Source organism: Fonsecaea monophora (genome assembly GCF_001642475.1).
Source record: "Fonsecaea monophora strain CBS 269.37 chromosome Unknown Scaff17, whole genome shotgun sequence".
Classification (NCBI taxonomy): Eukaryota; Fungi; Ascomycota; class Eurotiomycetes; order Chaetothyriales; family Herpotrichiellaceae; genus Fonsecaea; species Fonsecaea monophora.
In genome coordinates this window covers 330,201-342,689 of record NW_019173948.1, presented here as the reverse complement: position 1 = coordinate 342,689, position 12,489 = coordinate 330,201, and the positions used below count along the sequence as shown (strand labels likewise).

Sequence of the window (12,489 nt, the reverse complement as noted above, 5' to 3'; positions counted from 1 at the left end):
AAGGGTGCAAAGCGAGGCTCGAGTGCCTGCGAAAGGGGGGCAACAGAATGGAATGGCCGGAAGCATGAGCTGGAAGAGGGCTTTGTGGAGTCGAAGAGCGGGTATCATCTCTAGTCATCTGGGTTATGTGGAGTCGCGTCAGAAACACCCGGCCGCTTGCACTGCCACCGCCAAAGACAACAAATGGCAGACGACAAACATCTCCAATATGAGGAAAGACGCGCTGAGCGCTTTAATTAAAAGAAAATATACATCGTCACCCCCGACCGACAACAGATAATATGGTATAGGTCACAAAAGGAGGGAAAGGGGCACACGGCGCTCGTGCTACAACGCTATCATGACAGTTGCAACGGGATTGTCCATTGCTTCAACACCCGAACCTGGTTATGGCTTGGCTGTCTTGCCCTGTTGACCGAAGAGATCGTCAAGGAACCCAGTCCAGATCTTGCGGATCGTCGCCTGGTCCTTATCTTTGACCATGTCCACAAATTGGCGAGCACTCTTGCCCACCGTCTCCGTGAGAGCTGTGAGCATCTCCACCGACAATTCAGTGGGATGATGGCCATCGTGCACATCACTCATGGCACTTGCCGGTCCGCCAGCGACATCCCCCACGCTGAAGATTTGTGGCTTCATAATCGTCTCATAACCTTGAGTATCTTGATACCCTCCAGCAGCAGCGTCAAGTTCCGGGTGCCTCTCCAAGATGGCTTCGGCCTGCTCGGATTGGATGTAAGGTAGGATAGGAACACGGATTGACGGAGGGCTGGGTCTCCAAGATTCTTCGTGTAGCTTGGGGAGGTAAGCAAAGTCGATGGTGGATGTGTCACCCACGGCCTTGAGTGAGCGGGAGGTATTGAAGTGTCGTTGGGGGGCAGTTTCCGAGGGACTGATGATGCGGTCAGTTACAATTCTATCATTTGGATTAAGAATGCGAGGGAACATACCCTGAGACTGGTTTCTTCGTCTGTTCGACGGCAATCCGTTTCATAGCAATGGAGAATGCTCTCGCCTGCAAACTGTCGTGACCAGCCAGTCGATCAATGAGCTCGTGCTTGGTGCCAGAAGCTGAAAGGGTTCGTTTTTGGCACTCCTGACGAAGGTCCTGCAGAGACCATGGCACATAGGTGCTCTTATGGTTGGGATCAATGGGTCTTGGAGAAGCATGGACACCAGTAATGTGAAGACTCCGTTTGGCAGGGGTCGTAGCGGATGTACGCTGGAGGTTGCGCAGGGCTTTGAATGAGGATGCTCGGGGGGCGGCCATGGTGATTGATAGGATTGTAGATTATAGCTTTGACAGGTATAGGGAGATGCTGGGTGGTTGAGGATGTTAATGAATCGTGTGGAAGATGTTGTGATCGATGTAGTCCTGAGGAGGGTTCATATGCTGAAGTGAAGGTGTGGAATGATTCTTGAAGGGCGGGGGGACTACACAAAATATCGGTGAAGCGGGAGTGAAATAGCGGTCACTGTCGGGTGTTGGTGATATGTAAGAGGAGGCGGGTTCGTCGGTGTACGAAGGGAAGCCAAAATAACAGACAGCAGGGAAAGGAATATAGCTAGGTCCGGGGGGGAGATGATGTTGGCCTTATGAAGCACAGCTCGTCAAGTTATCTCATTCATTCGGCGTTCAATGGAGAGGGTTCGCTAATGGCGGTCCAGTGGCTCCGGGGGCTGTCAATGGCCATTCCACGGCCACTAGGCGGCGGGATTGGGGGAGATGGGGGGATTTGGGCTACGGCAACCAGGGCCCTTTAAGCGTTGAGCCCAGCCAAGTTGCAGCTTCGGTCTCCGCATTGTGACCCTCTAGACCAATTTGGGGATCCGGTGGAGTTCTCAACAGCGACTAATCCTTCCCACCCATGGCAAAGTACCATGCCTCGCATGCATCTTTGCTCATTTTGCGTGTGATTGCAAAAGCGGTGAGTACCTACAGAGCACACACTGCGCCCAGAAGTGTTTGGACATCGAGGGGACATGGAGCCGATGACAAATGGGATGCGCAGGAAGTAATACAGACTCTGGTTCTGGCTACTTGTCGCTCCAATCATAGAGTCCCCAGATGTTTCTCCCACCGGCAAGCATTGTCCGGGGTATCTTGGCTGGAAAGTATCTGAACAGTTGTTCCTGAGACCCGGCAGAACATATAGCCACTTTGCGGGAACACATTGGTATGAGGTGCACAGGATGTTCCTGATCAGCGCTCAGAATACACGACAGTCCGTCCAGATAACAATATCGAGCTGACTGCTCGTATGATCTCCGTCTTCTTGATATCTCGTTCTCGTACGGAGTCGTATCTCGTTTGGTGATCCACTGGTCCGGATGCTAACCAAATTCCGCCCTCCCCATCAATCTTGAGGCTGACCAGTTGCTAAAAATGGCCGGGGGTTCGGATTCATCGAAGCTATTGACTCCACCACTCATCAAAGCATCACAAAGGGTCCAGAACCCCTGGTGACTCGCTGGACGCCCGGCGCAACGCTTGCCATTTTCCTTTCCCCCGACTGTTTTCTCGACACGATGCATTTTTGTCTGTGTGGAATTCCGCCATCTTCACTGCATTGTCCAACGGTCAGATTGTGCGCTGATATGAGACTTGTTTGGGTTCAACTGAGGTATGGTGGGTTCTTTGAGGAGCAGTCATTTCTGGTAGAGAGCAGCCCGCGAGTGGTGGAAGTGCTCTCAATGATACGGTGGGTGAACAGGTCGTGGACTTGGTCCTCCTTGTGTTGCGTGCTACACATAAAAAGAGAAGGGCGAACGTGATTTGATCAGGATAACTGATGTTTGACGGTGTCGTTGTGTGTTGGGACTTTTCTTCAGCATGATAACCTCAGGACTCTGTCTTTGGAGGCCGGGGCAACCTCTCGCCCCGTGCAGGCTTGGGGGCTTGAGCTTGGAGATGCAATTGAGATCAGGTCAATCTATCGTCCTGCAACATCGACAACCCTTGTCAAATGATTGTCCAGACAGACACAAAGAGATTGTTTTCATACCGGGTGAAAGCATGCGACTGCAAGATGCCTTGTCGTTCTGAAGTACCCACGCCTCGCCGCTCACAACTATACCAGAGCCTTGATCGCTCGCTCTGGCTTGCTCTCTCGCCACTGTTCACAATAAATGTTTGCTGCTATCTCCTCGGCCGTCTGTTGTGAAGCCGTCTTCAGTGCAGAGTTGTTTGTCGTGGTTGAGTCCTTGGCTATCTCTATCGCTGGCGCTGCTTCCGCCGCGCATACATCTGCGCCCGCGCCCGTTGACAACAATTTTCCACCACCATACCACGCGGTTTCGTTGTTTTCTCCTCGCTTCCCCTCGTCCAGGATTCCGGAACCCATTGAAATCAATCTGTCACTATTTGCCAAGCTCTTCACACTTTGTATCTTGAAATTGATCTTGAAATTCCCCCCTGCGCTCGCTTCCTTCTCCCTCCCTACCACCTCACCCTCTCCCGTATCCTCTTCTTCATCTACCTCCCCTTGATTGGCCCTCGAGAGCTTTGTTCTATCCTGCATCCCATCCAGTAATCCTTACCCTTGCCCTCCGGCATCCCTGACTTGAGGGGACGGGGGCACGGATCAAAGTTTTGTGGGTTAGTTCTGTCTCTTAGTAGCAGTATACTCAAATCCCGCTGGCTAACCCTTTTCAAATGACCTTGGACAGTCTACTTGCTCATTTCCCTGCGAAGCAGTCAGATCAAGTCCTTTAAGGACCTTTTGAGGCTCAACATGCCGCGAGTATCACGTCGCTACGTAAAGAGCGAGCATGATGAATCCGAGGAGGAAGCTTTACCACCGATGTCCCCAAACACCCAGAAGGACCATCATTTGAAAATGATTCAGCGGGTAGGTTAATCTTGAAGCACACTGCCAAAGCATTCTAACTGAACTGATTTTCCAGATGGATCTGTGCGAGAAAAACGCAGACGCGATCAAGACGAGCGACTACCCCAACCGTCCCCGTCTATTTACTACGCTCTCTATCACACCAGAATGCAACATCGAAGGTACTGAAGCAGCTCGAATTGCTAGCGCTCACAAAGCGCCAACGACCAAGTGGCAGAGTGAGGAAGCTTGCTGATATTCAATGTCCATGGTCTGATGTTTTTCTAGCGTTCGGACAGAGCGACGAAGCCGTTGACGTTCTTTTCAACCAAAAACAAATCAGCAATGGCAATAAACATCGTCATGCCTTGGAGGAACAGAAGAAAGAAGAGGAGGCACGTCTAGGGCATAAGCTTAGCCTCGCAGATACATACAACGAGTATGGTGGCAATCGACGAGCCGGGAAGAGAGTTGCTTCTCTTCATGCCCGCCCTGCGGCAGCGTGAGTACTATATCTAATGCTCCCTTACTTCATGGTTAACCTGGACAAGGTCTTTGACTCAATCAATCCTAAGTGCGCGTCCAGTTCCTGCTGTGCCCAAGGACTCAGGGTTTTGGGAACTCGGTAAAGGGGCGCAGGTAGGACCCTTGCCTCCGCCAGCTCTCGAAGGCACGGCATCTAAGGCGCGGGCTATGCAGCTCGATGAACCAGCTACCAAAATGGGTGCGACCAAGGTGTCTGCCATGCCCGCAGCCCCTGCCGTCGCTGTCAATGCAGCTGATCTCAAGCGACGTGCTCTTACTCTGCCAGCCAAGCCTTACAGCTTCAACCTGGTGGAAGACCCGTCACAGTTCATGTCGTCTATCAAAGGCAAATTGACAACCTGGTTGCATGAGACACAGGAGGCAGCTCCTGGGATGTCAACTTCTGCCACAAATGCAGTTCAAGGGACCTTGGCAGCACCCTCGACCATGCCTCCTGTTCACCCCGAACAGATTTCCGATGGATATCTTCATGACCCCTCTATTCGTCGAGTTCCGGTCAGTGAACTCTCCTTCTCTAGGGCCAATTCTCTGGCTCCAGGCAATGTCTCGACTCATACAGATGGTACTCCGAGCTCCGCGGCCCTTTCTGGCTTTTCGGCCTCAGCCACAAATGAAAAGTCTTCAACTGGAATTCAAGCAGTCACCGATGATCTGATTGGCCTTGGTATCGAAAATGCTACTTTGTCCGGCGCTCTTCCCGTGGCAACAGTGCATAGCGCAGGTAGTGCCCTGCAGGCCAGTCCACTATCTGACAGTGGGAGTCTCTTGGACTCACCTATCCCTGACAAGGTCAGCAGCCAGGTGCTTCCAGCCCAAGCTGCTAAAGTTGTCATCGTCCATGGTCATCGCTACGTTCACGAGTCGGAGTTGTTCGCTCTCAAGAAGGTCATTATAGAACAATTCAGCAATACCACTGCCAACCTTGTCGGTGATCTTCTACCTTCTAAGCCGTCGCCCAATGCTGTTCCAGTCACTCAGCGGTCCTTGCCGACTTTGACTGTCCCGTCCTCTGTTACAGCTATTGCGCCTCTTGCCAGCCGTCCTGACAATCCGTTCGCCCCTCGCGAGCCTCTGGCAATAAACAACTCCAACATATCGCAAGTCTCTTCAACTATCAGCAAAGAAACCAGCAAGCCGCCTCCCACTGCGAAGCCAGCTGCTCGTCCTTCTTCAGTTGTCACGAGCAACAAGACTGTCTTTTCCAAGTGGGCCGATGAGCCAGCTGCTCGTCCTTCTTCAGTTGTCACGAGCAACAAGACTGTCTTTTCCAAGTGGGCTGACGAATCAGCTGCTCAACCTTCTTCAGTCATCACGAGCAACGAGGCTATCTCTCCCAAGTGGGCTGATGAGCCAGCTGCTCGTCCGAGTAATCCTCCTCGCGTACCTGTCGTCCGTCCTTCATCGCCGTTAATTGGTGATCGCAAGGTTTTCGGGCATCTCTCGAAGGAAGCGGCTGCGGGCCAGAAATATGATTCTCCACAACCCAAACCAAAACAACCTGTGATGGGCAAACGTCGATATGAGCCTCCCGGCCCTGGATTGACGCGGTTGCTTCAAGAGATCGCTGAGGCCAAACAGGAGAGTCCTGTTTCAAAGGATAAAGACGAGGAGCTGTGATTGCGTTGCAGAGTGGAGGCATGGCAGTGGGTGGTAGGAGGTGTGGCGGAGATAGTGTTGTTGAACTGGGAGCCAGGTCCAATTTTGGATGGAAATGCGTCTTAGTATCCCACAACCAGTTCCGGAGCAAGGAAGATAGCGGTAAGAGGAAAAAGAAGAAAAGGAAACCGAAGATGAAGCAGAGAGAGAGTTGATGAGCTTAGTAGAAACCAGCTTTAGATAGTAGCTCCCATCAAGTACTCGAAAAAATGCATTGAGCGCAGTTCAACGCGGCTCGGTTTCAGTTTCTTGTCTTGCTAGGGCCATGGTCGCAGATTCCTTTGGCTTCAGGGTGAGATTCGCCGTTGATGTAATGGAAGTATTTCTTGCCTCCAGCATCATCAGATGAAGACTCTACGCAGAAGCAGAGGGCGAGCTCGGAGGTTTCTAGAGAGTCTCTTCCTAGTCATCTATCTTCTCCCTCTACATACAGACCTCTATATCTGATCCACTCTCCTACCCTATGCCCTACCAGTCCTTCGACCTCGTCCCAGTTCCCATCCTTCATGGCGTTGCGTATCTTCGTACTACTCACGCCATCCGTCTCGCCGGAATCATCCCACCCTAATTCCACCCTCTCCGCCCACTCTCGCTTGAGCCCGTCCTTTTCCAGCGCCCCGTTTTTGATGCCTTCAAGGTATGCCTCTTGACCAGCGATTGTCGTGAGGTCAGGAGACCCTTCGGAGCTAGCTGTCAGCTTTGAGTCCGGTTGGGTCTTTTGTGCGTCCTTGAGGTTTTGCGAGGGACTGTTGGGGTCGACGCGTATCGTCGCCCGTAGGCGGTGTCTGCGGAGGAAGGGCTCTAGAGCTGACAGCGGTGGGTGGTTGTTTGGGTAGTATTTAGGGGCGAAGATTCGGAGCAGGGTGTCGAATCCTGTGAGGTGGATTTGTTCGACAACGCCGTCATCTGCTGCTCCGGAGGACTGAGTCGATGAAGTACTGTACCCGGGAGAACGGTAGATGCCGCTTGCGTCAATCGCGGCAGCCTTGTCGACGAAATAGGGCTCTTTCGTGATGCCAATGTCGATTATGGGGGCTGGGGTTTCAGCAGTCGAGTCTGCCGAGATGGGCTCCCTCGTGAACCCAGACCGCAGATCTTCGGCCGCGAGAGTCATCATAACAAGCCGGTCCTCAAAGTCGGCGGGCTTGGGTTTCTTATCGGCGTTGACAGTGGCCAGCAAAAACAGGACTCTCGGCGTAGTCTGATGTTTTGTCTGCGGCGGCGCATCTTGCGACTTCAATGCCGTCTTCACAAGACTCGTATGCGCCTTTGAAGGCGGGTTGAAGCTCGAGTCGAGCAGGTAGAGCGTCTTTGTCACTATCGGGTCTGAAGAGGTCGGAGCCGTGGCTCGGGTTGGGACCGAGTGCAGAATTCGGAAAGAAGACGACGACGAAGCAAAGTCCTTCAGTGCTTGGGAGAATTGGCTTCTGAGTCGCTGAAGTGCCTGCATGTCCAAGTCTGGCGAGGACATGATATAGTGCCCCCTGTCGCAATATCTATTGTCGTCGAAATCCGTTCCCGGGTTGCTGGACCAGCTGTTTGCACAAGGACGGTGCCCCTCCTACACCCAGGCTTCCACCACCTCACGCGATGGTTAACGAGTAGACTTGCTCAGGAATTTTGCTATCTTGTCCTAAAACGGGAAGTAATGCCAGAATTGTGGATCAGTACCCGAATGGTTGGAGAGGATCCCTGTGAGAAATGCGAAGAGCCGCAATGACGCCAACTGCGTCTGAGTTTTCAGCCTCGTCGAGACAAGGCTCGCTGGTGCTGTACATCACGTGAATGTACAAGTCTTGGCAGTTTCACCCAATCTCGTCCGCAGTCGAACTACTCCCCCTTTATGTACCTTGTACTGCCACCATGCGTCCTACTGCTCGCTTCAAACCAATCTCCCCTTTCGCGACGCGGAGTGTCCCCGTATTCTCACATGGACGATCCCCACCTGACCTCCCTCTCTGATGCTGGTCGCATTCTGTTCATGGAGGACTCTGACTCACAACAATTGACCACATAGCCGAATGATGTCAACAGCATGTCTCAGCCTCATGAGCAACAAGAGCGTATAGAAACAAGGAATTCGAGGTCGGAATCTCGACACGAGGACTTTCCATTTCCATCTTTGCACCTGAGCCGTTGCTGCTTCAGCCTGAGCCGTCCTAAGCAAGCCCTGCACGTGACTGACCATGGTGTCATTCAGCCTGAGCAACACTCAAAGCGGGCCTCTATCTGGGCCAGGGCGCAGTGTACATAGACAATATTCGGTATACATTCCCTCTACACATCATTGATAGGGAGACCGCCCCTAGGGGACCTCGTTTTCATCCTAGCGAATTTCGTCCCCCTGTTGCCCACATCTCCAGACAATAGTTGGATTTATCAGCACCACCATGAGTCCCATGTCTGGGTGCATATGGGTGCCATGTCCTGTGCAACCCGGTTCTGCGCCTCCCACGGTCTAGAGCGCAGCTAACATGCCCCGAGATCTCAAGTTTTGGGGTGTCTAGCTAAATTGGAACAAGCAACAGTCCAATGACGAGAGCAAGAGCTAGGATCCGCCCGACCGGTGTAGATGGTCCACTTCACTTTCGATAGGTCACTAGTCAGACCCTGGCCAGTCGACCACGAGCCACCCTTTCTAGCAGAAGACGTTTCCTTTGCTCGACGTGCGCAAGGCACACTCGGTGGCGTGCGTGGGCGTCTAACGGCATTCAAACTCGCCCAAATCACAATGCGGTTGGAAGAACCAGGACTCACCCCCAATTTATGACCATGGTGACCATGGCCGGGTAGGTCCTGGCTCAGCCTGACGACACGAAATGGCCGCCAACGCCTCACTTTGGCAGAACGCCCTGTTCCAGTTTGTCGCAAGTTGCTTCCCCCTATAACACTGATGTCTGCTCATCCTTATTCGTCTCGTTCGTTTCTGCCTGATGGTATCTATTTATCTGCCTTTTTCCACCTGCCTTGCATGCTGCGTCCTCGCCCGCAGTTGCGCAAAGTCGCCTTTGATGTTCTAGAGTGACGGTGATTCACTGGTATTTTGCGTGAGGCTGTGTATCCGCGCATCGGAACCACTGGGTCGGGCACGTCGCTACCATGGCACCACATGGTCCCAATGGCATAGAGATGACAAACCTGCGATCCCGCAGCCCGTCGTTGGACGTCGACGAACCCCCACAGACGAGGCCCGTTGCACACGCCCCTCTGCTCGGGACTTATGATGTGTTTAGTCTGATCGTCAACAAGATGATTGGCACGGGCATATACACCAACGTGTCGACGGTGCTCGTACTCACCGGCGACAAGGGCCTTACTATGACGCTGTGGGCGATAGGCTCGATCTACACGTTGATCAGGTGAGTAAAGTTGCACAAGGACGAGAGACCTCGCAAGATGCAAATGGTGACTCTTGTATAGCATGTTGATATACTTGGAATGTTCCACTGTCATGCCGTACAATGGGGGGGAACTTGTATACGTAAGTGAGGCTCTCGAATATCCTTCAAGAAGATTCGATCGTGAGTCGGGGCTGACGAAGAAACTTGCAGCTCGATGAACTGACTTCGGGCCGCGGGCGCTCATGGATCAGACGATTTCTGGGAGACGGCTTGTATGCATACGTGCAGTATGCGTTCTTATTCGTGGCTTTCTTCAACTCGGCCACAAACTGCCTGCAGATCGGGCGGTTGGTGCTATTCGCTCGCAATCCGCAAGAGGATCCCGATCGCGATTTTTTGCGGGTGATTGCATTCCTGGTCCTCCTTATTCTGTGTCTTCTACAATACTTCTCCCCCCAGTCCGGTCGCGTGCTCAACCAAATTTTGGCGGCCGTCAAGATCCTGCTGCTGGTGGTCGTGCTCTGTGCTGGGTGGCACGCGATCCAGGTCGGGACGTATCTCGGGGCAGGATTTCAAGAATGTGGACCGCCAGAAGCAACCATGTCCAAGATCCAGGTGGCCAAAGCATTTCTCCTGGTGATATTCTCGTATGAAGGATGGGAGAATGCAACTTTTGTCGCCGGCGAAATCGACCCACAGAGCCCTGTGACGCTGCGCAAAGGGTTCATCTTTGCAGTCACGGTCGTCAGTATCTTGTACATTGCCTTGGTCGCGACCTTTCTCAAGGCTATTCCATTTGTTCCTGTGGCGATCAACTACACCCCGATGCTTTTCGGTAATAACGAGGCGTCATACAAGGCATGGTCCGTTTTTATTGCGATTTCTTCTCTCGGAAGCCTCAACTCAATCATCTACACCTTCTCACGCATCAAGCAAAGCATTGGGTCGGGCAATGTTTTCCCGTGGTCGCATTTCTGGAAGAGTGACTCGCCATCTTCAGGTCATGTGGAAGCGCTGGACCAGTATCTCGCACCCAGAGGTGGACTCGCGCTTCACGGGATCATGACGACGGTCCTGATTGCCGCATCTGCGTCTATCAAAACTGTGCTGGAGTCGGTCAGTATGGCTGGACTGCTCCAGACTTATGCGCACTGCATCATCCTGACCATCATGGGCTTTGCGGTCCTCAGGCTTCCATCAAGGACCAGGTACCTCGAGGAAGTCAATGGAGGAGACCGCCACAGCGAGACGGAAGTGGATGGGCGGGGCGAAAGCCAGGGGTGGGAATGGGACCTGAAGTTGAGGAAATGTCGGGGATGGTGGCGATATGTGCCGGCATTCTTCTGCGTTGCGTATGGACTGGCGAATTTGTGGGTTATCATCCTCAGCGTGATCCCTCCATACCGGGACCAAGATGGATTTCCTACCCAAGGCACGTGGAGCAACTCGTCCGACGGCAGGACCTTGACGTGCACGGACTCGGGGTCCAGCGTAAGCCTGACATTCCCTTATCCGGTTGCTCTGGACAAAGAGGATGCCCTGCAAGGCTGGGTCCTTCCGGCGGCGACATTTGGGGTCATGCTTGTGGGCACTTGCTACTATCTGGCCGTGTTTGGCTCAAGCCTGGAGCCGCGGTTCTGGCGGTGGTGCTTGACCCAGTATGCGGGTGTTCGGCCGACCATCAGCAAGTGGGAAGGGTACGACTGGCGACTGGAACAAGTCCGGCGGTTTGGGAGGCGACGCGACATTTCGTTCGACAGGAGAGACGAGCGGGCGCAGGTGGGAATGCTGTACTGGCTCGGCGGCGGGACGAGTCTGTTTGTGAATAACAGTGGGAACCACCCGGTTGAACGATGGCATGATTTCAAGCACGGATGGGGGGATGCGTGGCAGGAATTTCGAAAGGGGTGTCTGAGACGGAGGAGGCGCAGTGGTTGACACCAGATGGAAGAAGTACTCGGTAATTTCGAGGGCAAGGCTATGCAGTAAGTCAATGTCCATATTGTACCACGTACAGTCAGTGACTGACTCCCTTTCCCATGCCCCCTCACTCATGTCTCTCCCCCTCTCTCCTGCGCCTCATTCTGTTTTGCGCCCCCAGTAGATGGCGTTCGATAGTTGCGGATGCGGGTGGCTAGCTAGAGGCTTTAGTGTAGTGCAGCCTGCAGCCTGCAACCCGAGTGCCACGCCCGTTACGTTGACGCCCACGCTCAAGCTCGTGTGACCCTTGTCGCCTACCCGTATCGATTTAGTTAGGTATGGTACTTGTGTTTTGGTGTGCTGGTGAGGCACGAGGCACGAGGACTAGTAGGCGAGGACCGACAAGAATCGCCCTTTGTCGTGGTTGTGGAGAGGGTCGCCTGCTGTTGGGAGGATCTTCCTGTTTGTCAGGCTGGCATATCATATCACAGTCTCAAGTGAACAACCAAGTGACTTTTTTGCCTTTGCATTTATGTGTGTACTTTGAACAGAAACAGGAGTTGTGGTAGTGGAGGTGTTGGCGTTGGGTGTGGTGGTGGCTTGAGGATGGAGGATGGAAGGAAATGGCAATGGTTCTTCGCTGTCAATTCTGGCCTCTGATAGATCACTCTCTTCTCAATTCTTCCACCTGACACCGAGGATATATAATATCCCTAGCCATACTCCCCCTTGTCAATTTGTCCACTTGATCCCTTGTCAATTACAGAGCATATCATATGTAAAGCAACACCCATAAGCCATCCATCCACCATCTCGCCTGCTCCCGCTGCCCGCTTCCCTGCCCGCTCCCCGCATGAGCTTATCCTTGAACTTGTTCTTGTTCTTGAGCTTGACTTGAACCTCAAACCACCCAACTACCCAAATACCCCGACTTACCCACCTCGGCATAACCACCCACTCAAAAAGTATTATGGACCAAGTCAGCCTGGTCAAATACAACATCAGCGCCTCGGCGCTGGAGAGTTATCTCGATGACCTTTTCGGGCGCAACAAGTACCGTTGGAAGGTTCGTCAGGTATTCCTTTTTCTTGGTCTCCCTGTGTTTTTTTTCCGTTTCTGTTTCTGTGAGTTGTTAAGTTAATACTGGCTGACTGATCCACGAAACAAAATCAGCCCATCAGGATCGGCGCCAATAC

The 12,489-nt window shown here is 52.9% G+C and overlaps 4 protein-coding genes across 4 annotated transcripts; 2 read left to right on the top strand and 2 right to left on the bottom strand.

The window, feature by feature from the left end:
• Positions 1-387: 387 nt before the first annotated feature.
• On the bottom strand, positions 388-1,270 carry AYO21_03515 (hypothetical protein; the record flags this gene model as incomplete). Its single annotated transcript, XM_022653489.1, has 2 exons — positions 388-892; positions 951-1,270. The coding sequence occupies 2 exons, from the start codon at positions 1,268-1,270 to the stop codon at positions 388-390; spliced, it is 825 nt and encodes a 274-aa protein (XP_022514299.1).
• A 2,464-nt stretch (positions 1,271-3,734) lies between these two features.
• On the top strand, positions 3,735-5,993 carry AYO21_03514 (hypothetical protein; the record flags this gene model as incomplete). Its single annotated transcript, XM_022653488.1, has 4 exons — positions 3,735-3,851; positions 3,907-4,069; positions 4,119-4,332; positions 4,406-5,993. The coding sequence occupies 4 exons, from the start codon at positions 3,735-3,737 to the stop codon at positions 5,991-5,993; spliced, it is 2,082 nt and encodes a 693-aa protein (XP_022514298.1).
• A 280-nt stretch (positions 5,994-6,273) lies between these two features.
• On the bottom strand, positions 6,274-7,503 carry AYO21_03513 (hypothetical protein; the record flags this gene model as incomplete). Its single annotated transcript, XM_022653487.1, has 2 exons — positions 6,274-6,408; positions 6,505-7,503. 2 exons carry the CDS (start codon positions 7,501-7,503, stop codon positions 6,274-6,276), a joined length of 1,134 nt encoding a protein of 377 aa, XP_022514297.1.
• A 1,628-nt stretch (positions 7,504-9,131) lies between these two features.
• AYO21_03512 (hypothetical protein) lies at positions 9,132-11,311 on the top strand (the record flags this gene model as incomplete). The annotated part of the gene is made up of 3 exons (XM_022653486.1): positions 9,132-9,391; positions 9,453-9,513; positions 9,584-11,311. 3 exons carry the CDS (start codon positions 9,132-9,134, stop codon positions 11,309-11,311), a joined length of 2,049 nt encoding a protein of 682 aa, XP_022514296.1.
• Positions 11,312-12,489: the final 1,178 nt, after the last annotated feature.